At 34.6% G+C, this 18,028-nt stretch overlaps 1 protein-coding gene across 1 annotated transcript; it reads left to right on the top strand.

Moving 5' to 3' along the window:
* Positions 1–10,258: 10,258 nt before the first annotated feature.
* LOC118913209 (olfactory receptor 14C36-like) lies at positions 10,259–17,205 on the top strand. The gene is made up of 2 exons (XM_057490476.1): positions 10,259–11,074; positions 16,981–17,205. The coding sequence occupies exons 1-2, from the start codon at positions 10,259–10,261 to the stop codon at positions 17,203–17,205; spliced, it is 1,041 nt and encodes a 346-aa protein (XP_057346459.1).
* The last annotated feature ends 823 nt before the right edge of the window (positions 17,206–18,028 follow it).

Below are 18,028 nucleotides of genomic sequence, written 5' to 3'. Positions count from 1 at the left end.
GCAAGGGGCCAGACTGGGCATTTCGTCAGTCCTCCCCTATTTCTTTGGCATTTTCAGTATCTTCTCATATTATCAGCAATCTTACCATAAGACCACTTTTCTCACGACATCTCCTAGGGCATATATGAAAATACATGTGTTCTCCTGGTCTGTGCTCATGTCTGCCAGAACCACATTCCTAGTGTGTTACGTTTCAGTTTGCCTAAAATTGAGTCCCTGTTTAAAAACAGCCCACCCATCCTTCTGTCCCAGGCGCCCCCCTCCACCACGCGAGCTCACCTTGGTGAACTTCCGCAATCTCCGAATACATTTAAAAATTTGACCTTTCATTCCTGGGTCACTTTACTTTCTCCAATGAGGTCATGCTCTTCCGTTGTGATCTACAAAGTTTTAAAATCCAATTCACATACTTTTATTCTGAAACTCCTTTAAGTATATCAAATTTATTCTCCTATAAAAAATTTATATTTTGCTTAAGTTATCAGCATATGCTATTGAATTATAAGATAACTGGGTTTATTTATCACACCCAGACATCTGTGTGTGTTTAAATGTGTACAAAAATGTTATACAACTATATATAATCCTTTAATAGAAAGTGTTAAAATATTAAAAATGACTTAATTTATTAACACTTTGCCTGCAATGAACATGATTCAGTTCATAACAAATCACATTATTTCTAAACTGACTTCGGAAAGAACAAATCTTCTAATGTGTGTATAGTACACTTAAATTTCTATAGATTAAGGAAGAATACAGTATATAAGCAAATTAAGATACATACTGTTTTCTTGATCTATGGAAATAGTAATGAGAAGGTAATGCTCAACTATATGCAATAGGTGAAATTTAATATTAGTCAGTTCTGTAATATTTAATGTGCTTAGAACATTTGATAAATTTACCTTAATGTCACTGATTTCTCAATAGGGAGCTATTCTGTGGATATCAATTTAATTAAAATGTATTGGATAGCAATTTTTTCAAACTAGATAAAATAGTCAAGACATTAATCATAAGAATATTTATAATCCAGTGTTGTTTTTGTTTACATAGGATATTTGGTTTCTCGTTTATAAGTCATTGCCCTCAATAATTGGGGTCTATGTCTATTACTAATTAATATCCACAGGAGATGGATGCATCAGCTGTCTTATACTATCGTCAATAAATACATGCACTATGGGTCTTTGATTTCTTGATCAAAACCAATTTAAGGATTTTAATTTTAATTTTCTTCTGGTATTTAAATTCATTCGAAACAATAAAAATCAAATTTAAGAAATGTAAAATTTGTATTCTCTTATTTATTTAATCATTTTGCCCTGTTCATATATTTAATATATTAGAACATCACTTATGTCTTAATGAAAATGAGTAGTTTAAAAGTTTGATGATTAAAGGAATGTATTTCAAGTGTAACAGAATTGCCAGAAAGGGCATATGTTGAGCAAAACTCTGGTTTCCACTGATGGATAAATTCCTAGTATTATTGTAGACAAAAGGGGAAGCAATCACATATAAAACCAATTCTAAACAAGTACATTTAAATGCTGTACAATATATTAATTTTTGTTTTATTTACTTGTACATTAATTATATACCATATCTTGTACATATAGTATGTACTATAAAATATTGTATATATTAAATATAATATATTCACTTAATAACTATTTACATTTTTTTCTTAATTGACAGAGGAAAGAGAAAAAATCAAATGTGAATATTATACACTTTTATTTGCCTAATATCAAGAATAAACAGTATTTAAATAAAAAGTCAGGAATATTTTTATTTATGTATTTTATATTATATAAAGAGAGCTTTTGTATTGGTGCCTTTCTCCATCTCCTCTTTAATGTCTGTATACATTTCTTTACTTTTCAGAAACATATTGATGTTTGAAAATATTAATTTTTAATAAATAAAGATATTATAAGTCATGAGTCCATCACTCTGAGTCCAGCACACTCCCTGATATCACTGTTGTGACATCTATGAATTACAGAAATGATTATAAAATTATTAAAAATTATCTATGACAATATTTTTAAAATATAGTAATAATTTATTGGTCTGCCTTATTCCTTTGATCATAATTGGTAATTGTTGCACAGAAAAAATAAGAGCCTTTGCTATACTTTCAATTTATATCACTTTTCTGTCTATAAATAAAATTAGAAAACAGCATCAGGCAGAATATTATAGGAAAATAAGAGTGTAAAGGAGAAAGAAGCAAGGAGTTTACTTGCTCTTGAGCATAGTGTGTTCTTAACATGGAGAAGATAAAAAAATCTCATTAACTTTACCAAATCAAAGTCTTCAATATGGTCAATCAAATTTTCTTATGGAGACAGAATTCGGGGTTATCTCCAGCAGAATCAAGCATCATCTTATATTGTGGGAAAAGGTCAATCCCATTCTGATTTATTTTAAAAAGAGGTCATGCCTGTGAAATAAACATCAAAGCCACTGGGAACACTGTCCTTACTATCCAGTGAGAGCCAAGAGCCTAAATTAGTAAAGGTAATTTCATGCAGGTGATGGTCTCCAGAGCACAGGTGTATAACACCCAATTAAAAACACAGGAGTGGACAGAGTTGAACACCTAAAAAGAGTGTTAACTTTCAGTGTGTGTATTGACTGTTAAGGTAATGAGCAAGTGACATTAGACAACATAAATTACACTTTTCCTGTATAATGTTCAAAGGAGGCATTTACATGAAACTCGGAGATAATATATTATATTCTAAGAAGCCCAGATAATTTATCTCTGGCATTACCTAGGCAGATCAGACGACCCTCTCAGCCTGTCACTTCCTCTGCAGAAGATGTTTATATTTTTCATGTTCATTTTTGAGAGAAAGTGAGGGACCAACTCATAATCATCCTATTAAACACCATAGTATTGTGAAAAATATTTTCATATGGAAGGTGCTTTGTTGAAATCATTATTGAATTCAAGCACAAATTATAGGTGTACCTTAGAGATGATGGTATAGTTCCCTGAGGATATTTTACAAAGGTCCTAATTCCAGAATGGCTTTTTACAAGCTGAGAGAATATGAACATTTTTAAAAGAGTTTTCTAGGATACTAGGTGTGAATTGTGATGTTATGATAAATAAATGAGTAAAATATCTAAAAATTAGAAATAAAATGTTAATCAATTTGTGAAATATTTTATGCAGAAATAAAAATTTTAAAGGTATTATTGATTCTCCCAACAACAAAAGGCTTAGCACCAAATGGCTTCACAGCTGAATTCTACCAAACATTTAAAAAGAGCTAATATCCATACTTCTTAAAGTATTCCTAAAGTGTAAGGTAGGGAATACTTCCAATTAGCCTATGAAGCCATCAGCATCCTAATATCAAAACCAGTCAGAGACATTTATGTACATCAGGGATATTGAATCAATATCCCTGATGAACATAAATGCAAAAGCCCTTCACAAAATATTAGTGATCTGAATTAAATACATCCAAGGGATCATCCATCACTAACAAGTAGTATTTATTCCAGCGATGCAAAGATGGTGTAATATTCATAGATCAACCAATGTCATGCACCACATTAACAAAGAGAAGGATAAAAGCTACAAGATCTTATCAATAGATGCTGAAAAACCACTTGACAAAATACAAAAAAAAACTCTTAAAAAATGGGTATAAATGGAACAAATCCCAACATAATAAAGGTCATATATGACAAACCCACAAATAACATCATACTTAATTGTGAGAAGATGAAATAATTTCCTCTAAGATCAGGAACAAGGCAAGGATGTATACTGTCATGAATTTTATTCGACATAGTCCTAGCGGTCTTAGCCACAGCAATCAGACAAGATAAATAGATAGAAGGTATCTAAATTGGTAAGGAAGAAGTAAAATTGTCACTATTTGCAGGTTACATGATATTAAACATACAAAACCCTAAAAACCCCATCAAAAACCTATCAGAACTAATAACTAGATTCAGCAAAAGGCTCAGTCCAATAAGGGGATATAACAATTGTAAATATCTACGTACCCCACACAGAAACACCTAAATATAAAAGCATATAATAACAGACATGAAGGGAAAATCTGACCATAATATAAATATAATAGGGAACTATCATATCTCCTACTTCTTCATATCAAGATTAGGATAATTTGCAAAAATGTTGTATATTTTCTATTTGTTGACTATTCTCTCAATCTCTCTCTCAATTTATATATAAAAGAAATCAAAATTAGTAATTTTGTTACAAGTTTTTCATGATTTTGTACTTTTGTCAACTTGATATACTGAATTCATAGAGTAACATATTAAAATACTGAACTAATTAAACAATGTACAATTATCTCTATAATACTGGCAGTTGTAGATTGGATAAAATTGTCTATTTTTATGAAAACATGAATTAAAATAGAGGAAGTATATCAATGAGAGACTATAACAAAGTAAGTGTTGGAATGCCAAGAACATGAATTCAATGCCTTGTTTCTGAAATTTCATAAAAAAGTAGAAAAATAATAGCCACCTCTTGAAATTATGAGTATTAAGCTAAGATATTATGAAAATACTTCAGTTTAATTGCTTGTTTGATATGGTGGTTAATGATAATTTATGGATTTTACCTTTTTTATTCCCCATAACAGCCCTATTTAACAATTAATAGGTGAACAAAACTGATGGCTGAGAATTAGGGGGAGAAAAACTTGTTCAAGTCCATTTAGTTGCTAGATAAGAGATTTGGGAATTGTTCCTTGGTGAAATGTCCCCAAGGAGTTGCATCATTGATCTCTACATTATACTGGCCTATAGTAAGTGGTCTATTTTGTTTGTGAAGGTATTTTATCATCTTTATTTGGGGGCAACCCCAGGCAGCGAAGTGTCCAGTCACAGTGATTGTCAAAGGCTTGCCTCACACTTTCCTTGTTGGCTTGTAGCTTTAAAGGACTTCTTAATGCCTGACAGCTCAACTCTCTTCTCAATTTAGTTGAACCCTCATCAAGTCCTCTCAATTTCTCTAAAAGCTGAATGGGAAAAAATAGGTTTGCTACACTTACAGAGACAGTAATTGGGGTAATGTCATTCATCCAGATCAAGGCATACAAATCATATGGACCATTGGAATGCATGATATTATCTCTGATTTTCTTGTACATGGCCTCTGCAATTGGTCCCACTGACCTGCACTGTGGAGATCATTACATGCTGGGAATCACCCTTGGGAAACTGTCCTGAATCATAGGGTCCATACCTCAGGGGGTTTACAGCCTCTGGGGGCTTTAAAGTTGATGTTATAGGTCTGTCCACATTTTTAGATAAAGCAAATCATGACCAGCTTGTTACACAACCTAGAAATCATGCTGTTTTCATCTCAGTTCTCAAATCCTGTCTGGATTTGAGAAAATTTGGTTAAGCCATTTTTAGAACTTGACTTAGAATAAAGATAAATTTTTGTTTTCTCCTGGATTAGAAGCATGCACTGTTCAGGAGTAAGTAGGCTGTGGTTACTATTGAAATATCTTCCCACCTTCTTTCCTTCCATTTTATAATCTGATTTTCCTGCAATGTTTTTCTTCACTTTGGAATTTCATTTTGGTTTTAGAAATGGAGATGGATTTTATTAGAATGTATGGTTAGTGTGTCAAAGCAGTGGACCAAGAACTTTAATTCTGTATAACAATTAATAATTTCATTAAAGGAAAAAGCCAACCCAGTAATGAAGAGTTAAGTCTTTCAATAAAATAGCAAACATAGAGAATTTGCATCAGCTTTTTATACATTTTGTGCTACTTTCTTTAACTACAGTGGTCATATCAGGATGTGTAATGGACTCATGAGAAACCTAAGAATAAACAGGAGCTGATAATTTTTTATGCTGCTACTATTGATACAAAATCAATATTTTCAAAATTTATTTACCATATACTTAGAAAACACTCATGATTATGAATAAAATAGTTCCAGAGGAAACTAAAAGCATCAATATTAAGGTGTTACAAAAAGATAAGTGAAAATGATAATATTTTATTAAAAAGTTTAAGTAATACCTCATAAATTGTTCTATAATGCTAGTTTCACTTATATCAACCCTAATGTAATGACTTTTTCAGTAAGTGAGGATTTTTTTCAAGATTTTGTTCAAGGCATTTTTGGCATTTCTGTTATAGTTAAGTATATTTTTAAGAAATCAATAAGCTCATTAGTTCTTATTTCAACTGAAATGTGATATTCAAGTACATAACATAGATTGAACAAGCTAAATAAACACCTATACAATGGATGACAGATGTTTGTCCTCAAATTTCCATCTTTGAATTTTATAAACTATATTTGTCTGCCACTGAAGGACTCCAATTAAGTTCCTTAAGTTGGACTTTCATTATTTAATCAAAATAATTCATAGTGCCTCTGTGACTAATGTCAGTTTAAGTTATTCTGATACGTTCGTGTTTGATAGGTTACTAGTGAAGAGAGCACATGGATTCTAAAAGTTTGAATTATTGTACAAAATAACCCAAATATTCTGATTAAATTTAAACACTGGTTGATGGATATTTGTACAACTAGTAGCTTGACCATTTGACTAGGTTCCACATAAAGTTCTATCAAGTAAATTTTAATTGTATGTACTGATATTCATAAAATAATCACAGTGAACAATTTGTGTCTATTATTTAAGGAAAATTCATTAGAGAATCTAGGAACATTAAATGTTACTATTGCTCTCCAATATCATTGTGTCACCCATTTAAAAAAATTGGCACCATTCATCTAATATAGACGTTTACAAAAGTAATCTTTACTTTTATTTATTTATTTGCATGTGTTTCATACATGATCTAGAGGAAATTTAGATATATTTACTCACAGTGTAGGATGCATTCTTTCCCTGACATCAATTGAAAAAATGATATGATTAGTTTTATGTGAGTCTTATTTATTGTAGATAGTTTAATCTGTATCATAGCTAACCAATTCTTGTGATATTGGAACTGAGTCAATTAATTGAAATAAATTAGTCACTCACATTATCTTATTGAGTGTGTCTGTGTCACCCATACATGCACAAACACACATATAATTTGAAATATATGTAAATATGAAGGAGCAATATTCAATAGCCCATTTAAAATTTCAAAATATAATTGTTTACTTTAATATTTCTCAAAGTTTTAATAAATTTTGTTTACTAAATTCAGAAATTAATTATAATCTCTCAACTGCAATAGTGTTTTTCAGTTTTGTTCCTAAGTATTGTTCATTCCATAATTTAAAAATAAACAACACACTGTTGAAAACATAGGTCCTCAGCCCTTACAAATTTCTCTAATAGGAAAACACTTTAAATAGTCTCTACTAGTATTTCTGGAATGTGGAGATATTCCAATATATCTTTCAAGTTACCTATCATTCATTTCACCTTAATCATTATTTTAATTTACAAATCCAATTCTCTTTCACATGCAAATTCCACTTAAATGATTTGCATACCTTATATATCAGGTGGTTTTAGTTCAGATACTCTAAGATATTTACGGTTAATTTCTCTAAAAATAAGCAAGAAAATGTCTTTTTTTTAAAAATGCCGTTTGGCAAATTAATTTATTTGTTGAAATGATTGATATCTGCACTAATACCATTGTTTACATATTTCTTCTTTCCATAGTTCATTCTTACATGAGATTTCTGTTTCAGGCTCTATAATCTAAAGTTTCCCTCCAATAGTTATATAGGAAGAATAGAGTTAAATGAAAAATATTTTCATATCATAATTTTCTCACATAAGTGAAATAGTGCATCAAAGAATTTCAAACTAATTAATACTAGTGAACAATTTACTAACTTTTGTGTGAGAGAAACAAATAGCTGGAATAGTAAAAAAAAATACAAGAAAATGTGTCTGCATCTATGCTACCTTGCAAATTTTACATGGATTTCTTATGTTTGATCTAGAATTTTAGAAAAGGGAAAAGGCTTAGAAATTTTCTACTATCCTCTTGGGATCCATATATCTGAATTGTTAAATATTTATTTGTGGTGTTAAGTATTATATTTTAACCTAAATGAAATCAATCACCAAAAAGGTAACATTTTCTTTTTCTTACTAAAACCCCAGCATCAGGAATAGTTTTAAATGGCTGTGGGTGATCAGTGAAAAAAAACAAATGTGGATAAAGACCTTAGCTTGTGTTTAGTACATATTTACTAGAGTTTTATCATTTTAGATCTATAAGGAATGTATTAATTTAAGGTGGTTAGGAAACAGTGTAATCCCTTTTAGAGCTAGTTGTCTGTACATAATTGAAAGTTGAGCATTAAGAATAATAGTAGCCTATGGATTATCTTGAAATATTTTTAATTAACTATGATATATGTACTTGGAACTAAGTGTACACTAATTTCTGGGTGTACTTTTAATTATAGTGTCAGTGAGGTAAGAGTTTTGGTATTATGTAGGAGCAACAGGAAAATGGTCAGTATATAATATCATGTACAAAGTTACTTGAATTCCTGACTTTGGTTGGTAAATATAATGTATGGGCTACACATATCATAAACTTGGAGAACACATGAATTTCCATAGGTACTATAGAAAAATTAATGAGTGAAACAGTGTGGTTAATGATCAAAGATGCTTTAAAGGGGAAAATTTTCTCAGGGCAGAGGAAATAACGCAGTAGATTACCCATAGGCTTGTAATTTGTTAAAGAGATGTTTCAGAAATGGCAATTATATAGTGACAAAATATGTAATAAGTACAGGTAATATATTTCAATAATTGCAATATAAATGGAAAAAAAGAAAAATTAATGAAAAGAATCAATAGAAAAAGATCAAATCAGTTTATAGACAAAGAATCATAAGGTGTCAGAAGGCATTGAGACCAAATTTCTATTAGTGCATTTTCATATGGAGATACTTAAATATTCTTGTACTATGAAGTAATTCTCTATAGGATCTGTATTAAATTGTGGTTTGGATTCTAATACTCAAAATGGTGATATTAAAATAGTAACAACTGTGTGTTCACAGAAGAAAGGAAATTGAAACACAGGTGATTGGAAGAATTAATTTAATATAATTTGTTAAGAAGAAAATAATCATAAAGAGTTTATATTTAGAATGTTAAACTTTCATATTATTGTTATTTGGTAGGTTGATTTCCTTGTGTGATTGGTGTCAGTGTTAATTGTAAATTTAGATAGCAATGTAATTGTAAGTGAAATTGAATTCCTAAATTGAAAATTACATCCAGAATATAAACATGGAGAAATAATTAATTTTGTTACAACCATATGAATTTTAAAATATTAACTCTAGGTTGTATAGGAATGCAGACAAACCATTTACAAAATGTATCATTGTAAAATAAGTTTATTTCCTTACATAAACACATATAATTCCTCTCTACTGAGGTTAAATTCATATCAAAAAGTGCTTAGTGAAATACCTGTAGTGAAGAACATTTTATTTTTCTCCAATTTTTTGAGTGATTTTTAAAAAATATTAAATGAATATCTTGAGAAATAATACTTCTAAATGAGTAATGAGAGAAAAAATGTGCCAATCCCACATATGGATGTCATGCTATCATTAAAATTGAGTTTAATAGCAGGGAAAGTAGAGCAATTTTGTGCTCACTTTTGCAGGTCATTTTGAAGCAATTATGGACTCCTGATGAACCACAGATCATATTCTAAAAATAAATGAGTTAAACCTCAACTGTGTATCAATATCCAAGCAGAACATGATGTCCAACATTTAATAAACCATTTAAGAACACTTATGGGCTGAGTATTTAACAATGTAGATAATTGTCAAACGACTATGTTGTATAAAAAAAACCAGTAAAATATTGTGTATCAACTGTAGTTTAACAAAAGTTATTGAAAATTTAATCTGTTTGAAGACTTTATATATATGAACTAATTAAAACTTCAGTAAAATGCTAAGCCTCATGCACTGGATATTGCTGAGCACTGTAAGAGCCCTACACGTCATAACCTGACAGGGGGACTCAGCAGTCCTGTCCATGCCATGTTCCAGGTTAACTACTCAGTAGTGGTGATAAGCTGAGGAGGCCATGACTAATGATGGACCTTTCCTACACTTGGGGGACAATTTCGTGAATTAGAAGAAAAACCCCTTCAAGGAAAATATTTATGGTGATGTCCTAAAAGGTTTTTAGGAATTGTGTGCTTCACGGCTTATTTCTTTTGTTTTATAGGTGAATCAGAATTTCTGGAAAATGGCCAATTCCACCATGGTGACCAAGTTTCTCCTCATGGGCTTTGCTGATAAGCGGCAGCTGAGGCTCCTGCTCTCCGTGTTATTCCTACTGATGTACTGGGCCACCTTGTCAGGGAATCTCCTCATCGTCTTTGCCACCACTCTGGACCAGCACCTTCACAAGCCCATGTACTTCTTCCTCAGGAACCTGTCCATCTTAGACATGTTCTATGTTTCTGTCACTATCCCCAATGCCTGTGTCAACTCCCTCACTGACAACAGGGTCATTTCAGTGACTGGCTGTGCAGCTCAGATCTTCCTGTTTATTTATTGTGCATTTGTGGAACTTCTGTTCCTCACCATCATGGCCCGTGACTGCTACATGGCTATCTGCCAGCCCCTCCACTACCCCGTCATCATGAACCACCAATTCTGTGTCTGGACAACACTGGTCTCCTGGCTCAGTGGTCTCATCTATGCAGGTGTGCACACAGGTAACACATTCCAGCTGTCCTTCTGTCAGTCCAACATGGTCCACCAGTTCTTCTATGATGTTCCCTCTCTGCTGAGCCTCTCCTGCTCTGACACCTTCAACAACTTCTTATTACTTATTGTTTCTGCCATTTTGATTGGTTGTGGGTCTTTTACATTTATGACTGTGTCATATATTTACATATTTTCCACTGTACTGAAGTTTCCAACCAAGGAGAGAGGCAGGGCCTTCTCCACCTGTGTCCCTCACATCCTGGTGGTGTCCGTGTTCCTCAGCTCTAGCAGCTGTGTGTACCTAAGGCCTTCAGGGGCCTCTGACATTCTCCAGGGAGTGATTCTTACTGTATGTTAAACAATAGTTCCTCAATTCTTGAATCCTATTATCTACAGTCTTAGAAACACTCAGGTAAAGGAAGCTGAAGGAAAGTAATATTAAGACAATATTATTCAAGAAATTAATACAGATCCAGTTCAGGTTCATCCCAATGTCACTGAGATCCAAACATCTATAAAATAACTGCTTGTCTAGGTTTTATATATTAGACTGTTTTCTCCAAAACTTCTGTGTTGATATCTGAGTAAGTAATGTATAAAACTCTCATTTTGTGTTTTATATTACTCTTTGTATTTACCCTCCATAAAACAAAGATTTTTAACCAACTCTTTCAATTAATGAATATCATTGAAGATATTTGATGAGACTTAAGTTATATGTATTTAAGATTCATCAAATATTAACAATATCAATAATGCCTCAAAAAAATACTTAAGAAATCAAATATGGGGTAACTTTATTATTTAATTTAATTTATTTAATGAAATGTAAAATGGATCTATAAATAATATGATACCTAATTATAGAAATTTATGTATGTGAAAATTTTAAAGAATTCTATCCAAAATTAATAGAGTCTATGATATACATGGAGAAAAGTTAATATGTATATTTTCATCCTCCATCCATATTGTCTCAGCATTAGGATGGGAAGCCACGGCCCTCCACTTTGGGGTCTGCCCATGACTGGAGCCATCTGTATACCAAGCATCTTCAGGTACAGAGGATTTTCCTCCTTATTAGGCCAAACAGCCATGATGGCTGCTGTCAGCCAATCCAGAAGCATCTTGGTTCCCTGAGGTATGAATGGTACTTTGCAACCACTGCTGGAGGGAATGGTGAATTGTTAAGGAAGCCAATCTACCTATTTCAGAACCCAACATAATGTTTTCACCCCTATATCCCAAAGGCACAAAAATCATGTAGGCAGAGATTCCAATGGCTTGTGCCAAAACTGGATGCTCACATCCACCACCTCATCATGGGTATGGGGATGGAGCATGGAGTGCTCCACAATATGGGGAGGGTGTGGCTGCTCCCCTGAGGAGCCCGTGGTTGTTGCATTTTTATTTTCTTAATCACAACTAGGTGGGCCTTTAACATGGGAAAGGCTGGTGCCTCAGGCAGTGGCCTCAGCAAGAGATCAGCCCTCGCCTCCAACCCCTCATCCTCTCCTGCCATGCCCTCTACCATCTGCAGGGCTGAAAGCACTGCTCTTTCCTCCTGCTTCCCCATGGCCTCCTGCAATGTGGATTCTCCTGATGTCCTTGCTACTAACATATCTTCCAGGAATGTGATCTATGTTCTCAATTACTGTTTCTCTTTCTTAAGGGCACTCCATAGGTCATCATCCAGCTACTCCAAGTGATGCTGAAGTGTGTTTCTTTCCTGCCAAAGTCTCTCTCTCTCCTCAATAACACTTTCCACTATCTCAAGGAAAAGAAATAATCCCAGCTGCCACATGGCCACTCATGCCCTATAAGCATTTTTCTGTCTTGTGGAGGACTAATTCCACAGCTTCTGGTATCTCCAACCTTCCCCAGTTCTGGAGAAGGCCCACCCCTCTTGGAGGTGCTTTACACTATACCAGTTCCCCACAAGGGGCTCCCCAAGTGAAATCCCCATGGTTTGGGGGTTCCCAGGTGAAGCTATGCCCTCCAACACTGCTGGAGAGAAGGGTTAGTTGTTATCCTCCTCCATAGCAGCCACTGGGGCCTCCCCCTCATCTCTAGGGGCAGCCTGCCCAAGCATCATACCCATGAAGACAGATTTCACTTTTAGAGATCCTGCCGACTATGCCAGATGTAATTTTGGGGGAAGCTATGTTCAGCCAGGGGAAAATTACCTTTGAAACTGAAATGTCAAAGGGAGAGGTAAAGTGGGAGAAACCTGTTTATTGCCTATAATCAGTTGTCTACTTCTGCTCACCCATGTCTTTTACAACCAGACTACAAAAAGACCCCATCAAACCTCTCCTGTTCAGGTGCATGCTGGATCTCCATCCCCCTTGTAACCACTGGTTGATATGGAGATGGACTATTTATCTGCATCCCTTGGAAACACCTACTGATATGCAGATGCACTAAGGCCAGGTGAGAGATTCTGGAAATATTGCAATTTACCCACATAGTGACACCCAAATTATGTTAATAGCCTGAGATCTCATTTCCTACTGTTGGAAGGCAATTTGTATGTTCTTTAAATTTTACATAAGAATGGTAGGCACAGAAAATGTCTGCCAACACACTAGTGCCATCCCATTTAGTCAGGAAATAACTTACAGCATTTCTATTGTCCAGTCACTTTGGAGCAAAGATTGTTTTGTGAGTTTATACAAAGAAACAGATGGTTAGGTTTTTGAAAAATTGTTGTCATATATTTATAACATAAAATTTACAGTCAACCATTATTGTGTACAGTTTTGTACTGTTACTTAGATTCACTTTAGTATGCAACCAATATCCAGAACTCAAGTATGTTGTAAAACTGAAATTCTATATACCCACTACACCACTTCTCTCAATTTCCATCTGCTCTCTATACCTGACAGCAAGCATTCCAATTTTTTTTCTGTGAATTTGAATACTCTGTGTATACCTCATATAAACAGAATCACCTATCTGATTTGCCTTTTTATGGCTGGTTTATTTCACTTAAATATATGGTTCTCAAGGATCATGCATGTTGTAGGATGTGTTAGAGTTAATTTTTAAGGCTGAATAATATTCTGACTTATGTACATTTTTCTGATTCATTGTTCTCTCAGTGGACACACAGCTTAGTTCTACCTTTTGGTTGTTTCTTTGTTTTAATTAATTGTGTTCTAAAAATATGGACTATACAGTTTATATTGGGTGGACTTGATTGAGCATTTCTATGTAACTGAAGACTTTTTGCACCAAGGGAAATTCATAAATTTTTTATCAAGTTATTATTGAATGATTTAACTTTATAGCAATCTGTTCATCCTTGATAGTGTTCTGAATCACAGGATAGGAAATTAGAAGGATAATTCTCAGTATGTCTCCTAGAAGAAAAAAATATTTAATTTTATGCAGGAGCAAAGTTTTAGGGACCATTGTTACAGAAATTTAGGGAGTAGACAAAATTTGGCAATTGTCCGGGGTGTGGTGTTGACAGTGTATATGATCTACATTTATTCTTTTACACTTATTTGGGAATATGTTTATATTAACTCAGTACACTTAAGCAGATTTTTATATATGTAGCTGCTCTCCCCATTTGTCTTTGTTCAATAGCTGGCATTGACGGAAAAGGAGAATTGTTTGATTAAATGCAACTTATGTGGGGCACAATGAAAATGTAGAAATAAACAAGCAGTAGACTCATAAACACTAAGAAGTGACTGGTGGTTACCATGGGGGAGGGGTTGGGGTGGATGGGTGGCGTTCATAGAGGTGATAAAGAGGCACAAAATCTCAATCATAAGTTGGTCATGGGAATGGTAGTTTTGTAATATCTTCCCATGTTGACAGTAGCTACAGTAGTTGGGGTGAGGATTTAATATTTTATATAACTGTTGAATACTCAGATTATATAAAAATTTCATAAATGTCAACATTAAAATCTCAAACAACCCTATCAAAAAATGGAAAAAAACTTGATCAAATGTTTAATTTAATCTAATAGGAATGACTACTACCTAGAATCACAAGAAAAATATGTTCAACAGCATTAGTGTTAAATTATCCAAATAAATATAATAATGTACCTTGGCACATGTAGTGGATTGGCTCATATAAATTATGACAATATCAAATGCGGAAGAAAATTTAGCACAATGATATTCTGGGTTACATGCAATTTTGCTTGTTTCTAATAAATGTATACACATAGCCACAATATGCCCAGGAATTTGATTCCTGGGCTTTTACCTTAGAGAAGCAGTAATGTATGATCTCATAAAAACAGTAAAGTTTACAACAGCTTTATGAATGTCCATTAAGAAGTAGCAATTCAAATGTCCTCAACATGTAAGCAAATTGTAGTTCAGCCACAGGATGGAATGCAAAGCAGGATTTAAAAGAAACAGAAAACAATGTGTTGGCTGAATCTCAAAGATATTAGCCAGGCAGAATAAAGAGCCAGTATCAAAAGGAGGCAGAGTATATTATTCCATTCCTATGACATTCTTTGAAGAAGCAAATTAGTGTTTTTAAAGGGTATAGGCGAAGGGAGATTGTGAACATAACATAAGGGATGTGAAGTTTGGAAATTGTTACTATTCTCTGTTCTGAATATTTATGGTGACAAATCTACATTTGTGTGAAAATTCATTAACTGTATAACAAAGGGAGTGAAATCTATGCATAATAATTTTTGAAAAATGAAAATTATAAAAGAAGAAAAGTCTCCCATAAATAATCTCAAAATATACCTTAAGACATTACATAAAAGGAAAAATTTAAACCCAGGCAAGCAGAAGGAAGTAATAAATATAAATGTGAAAATTAATTACACGGATAATAGAAATACAGTAGAGAAAAATGAATGAAACCAAAATTGCTACTTTGAAATATTAGCAACATTGAAAACTCTTGAACCAAATAGGGGGAAAAAAAGACACAAATTATCATATCTGAAATAAGACAAGTGATATTGTGGTCTATAAATTTAAAAGGATAATATAGAATATTATGAAGAAGTTTATGCCCACATTAGAAGCTTTGCAACACTGAGATCTTCACTGTAATAGATTCATCCTTGAAAGACTCAAGCTTCTAAATGCCACTTAAGAACAGATGTATAGTGAAAAGATCTTACAATTTTCAAGTTTGTTTGTAGATAAAAAACACATTCACACAAAGTATCCAGATCTCATCAACTTCACTAGTTAAGTTCACCAAACAGTAAGAAATATATACTACCAAACTCTATACAAACCTAATTGAAGAAGAATATTTTCCAAACCATTTTATAAGGCCAACATTACCCCTATAGTGAAAAAAGATAAAGCTATTACAATAACAGAAACTATAGACCAGTATTCTATTGAGGTGCTCACAAAACCCATGAGAAGAGCAAAACACTCTTTCTTGTGAATTGCCTGTCCATCGGAGAGCTCCCATGCCTGGGGGACCAGAGCACCACCGTGGGCCACCGAAACAGGCCCCCAGCTCCATGAGGATAGAAGCTCCTTTATTTGGGACCTTTCCTATGTCTCTCCATCTGGCTGTTAACCTGCATCCTTTAAGGAATCCTTATTAGACTGGTACATGTGTTTCCCTGAGTTGTGTGAGCAGCTCTAGAAAGTCAATTGAGCCTAAGGGGAAGGACATGGGAACCTCCAAAATGTAGCTGGTAGGTCAGAAGCACAGGTAACTTCCTGGGGCATGTGACCTGCGTGTGGAGTGGGGGATGGAGGGGAGTCCTGCAGGACGGAGCCTCTACCCTGGGGAATCAGGTGCAGTCTCTGGGCCAAAAGCATCAGAATAGAGTTCTGAGACACCGTGCTTATGTTCAAACTTGCTTGGAGATGTTTCAGGGAAGGTCCACCCTGATACCCCCATCCACCACCTGACACACACACACACACACACACACACACACACACACCTTGAAATCAGGTCTGGGAACCCCAAAGGAGTTCTGCGAGGAACACATGATCTCATGTTATTTTCATATAACAATATTGCTATTTTTATTTCTGTAAGTGCTATTTGGATTGTTTATACTTTTCATGTCACTAACCTAACTTTATGAGCATAGGACCAATAAATACAGTAACAATTTCAGTTGTTTTCTAACATGCGCTTCTGGCTTAGGTCTGTTTTTCTGCTTTATACTAAACATGTTTTGAATTTTTCTCCTTGTTTGAGTGCCTGATAATTCTTGATTGGGTGCCATATATTGTGAATTTAACCATTTAAGTGTTATTTTCTATTCCACTAAAGATACCTGGCATTGTTCAAGTGCACAATTTAACCATTCAGAATCCCTTTATTGCCTTCCTGTCGTCCCTTGAGGTTTATGAGGAGGACTGGAAGAGTGTAATCTTGATGCAAATGTCTCCTGAACAGTCTACCCAGTGTCCTCCGAATGACAAGGTTTTCCATGTCAGCTGTCAGGCGCAGGCACATTTCCCAGCCCGTGTGAGCACCTGGCACTCTTTGCTCTAACCGGGTCAGTTGCCCCTCCACTGGCCTTTGGCAGCGCCCCCCAGTGCATGTGCAGATTTCCAGCCTTATTCCCTGTAGACCACTACAACCTGGGATTCTGAAACGTATCCAGCTTGATCTGCCCAGAATACCACTTCCATCTCACCGAGTCATGATTTCAATGGATTTCACCAAGATCCCACTTCCCCCAAGGTTCTCCCAGGGGCCCAGGCTGCTCACAGCCGTCAGCATGGGCAATGGTGGGCTTGACTCACTTGCTTGAAGTCTCTCGATGATTTTTGTCCTTTGTTGCACAGTGTCCAGTGTCTTGAAAATTGTTCTAAATATATTTTGACTGGGGTTTCCTGGCTGTTTGAAAGGTGGCTCTGATAACACGGTAAGCATCATCTCCTGGTATTGACGCCCTGTGTCAGTCCCTCACTTAAGTAGCCGTCCCTGAACTTACTGAGTTACTTGTAACAATTGAAACCCAGCATAAGTGATGGGATGGCACATCGATGCGAAGGATTAACCAAACACAGGAGCCATGCAGGGCCCTCCTCCTGTTCTGGCACCAGCCAGCCCCATGGAAGCCCGATGCTGGGTCTTGAGGAAAAGCCCACAGATCCCCATGGCCAGTCCAGGGGCCAGTCGGTCAGTTACACTCGTGAGCTCACATGCACACTCCTCCTGCACCACTAGAAGTTTGGATGAGGAGACAGCCAGTAGCCTGACTACAATCTTGTGGGAAATCTTGAGGTAGAATCACTCAGAAAAGCTGCTCCTGGTTTTCTGATCTACAGAAATAATGAGATAATAAATATTTATTTGAAACCATAAAGTT

The sequence above is a fragment of the Manis pentadactyla genome, chromosome 13 (assembly GCF_030020395.1).
Source record: "Manis pentadactyla isolate mManPen7 chromosome 13, mManPen7.hap1, whole genome shotgun sequence".
In the NCBI taxonomy this organism is placed as follows: domain Eukaryota; kingdom Metazoa; phylum Chordata; class Mammalia; order Pholidota; family Manidae; genus Manis; species Manis pentadactyla.
This window is presented reverse-complemented; position numbering and strand designations above follow the sequence as displayed.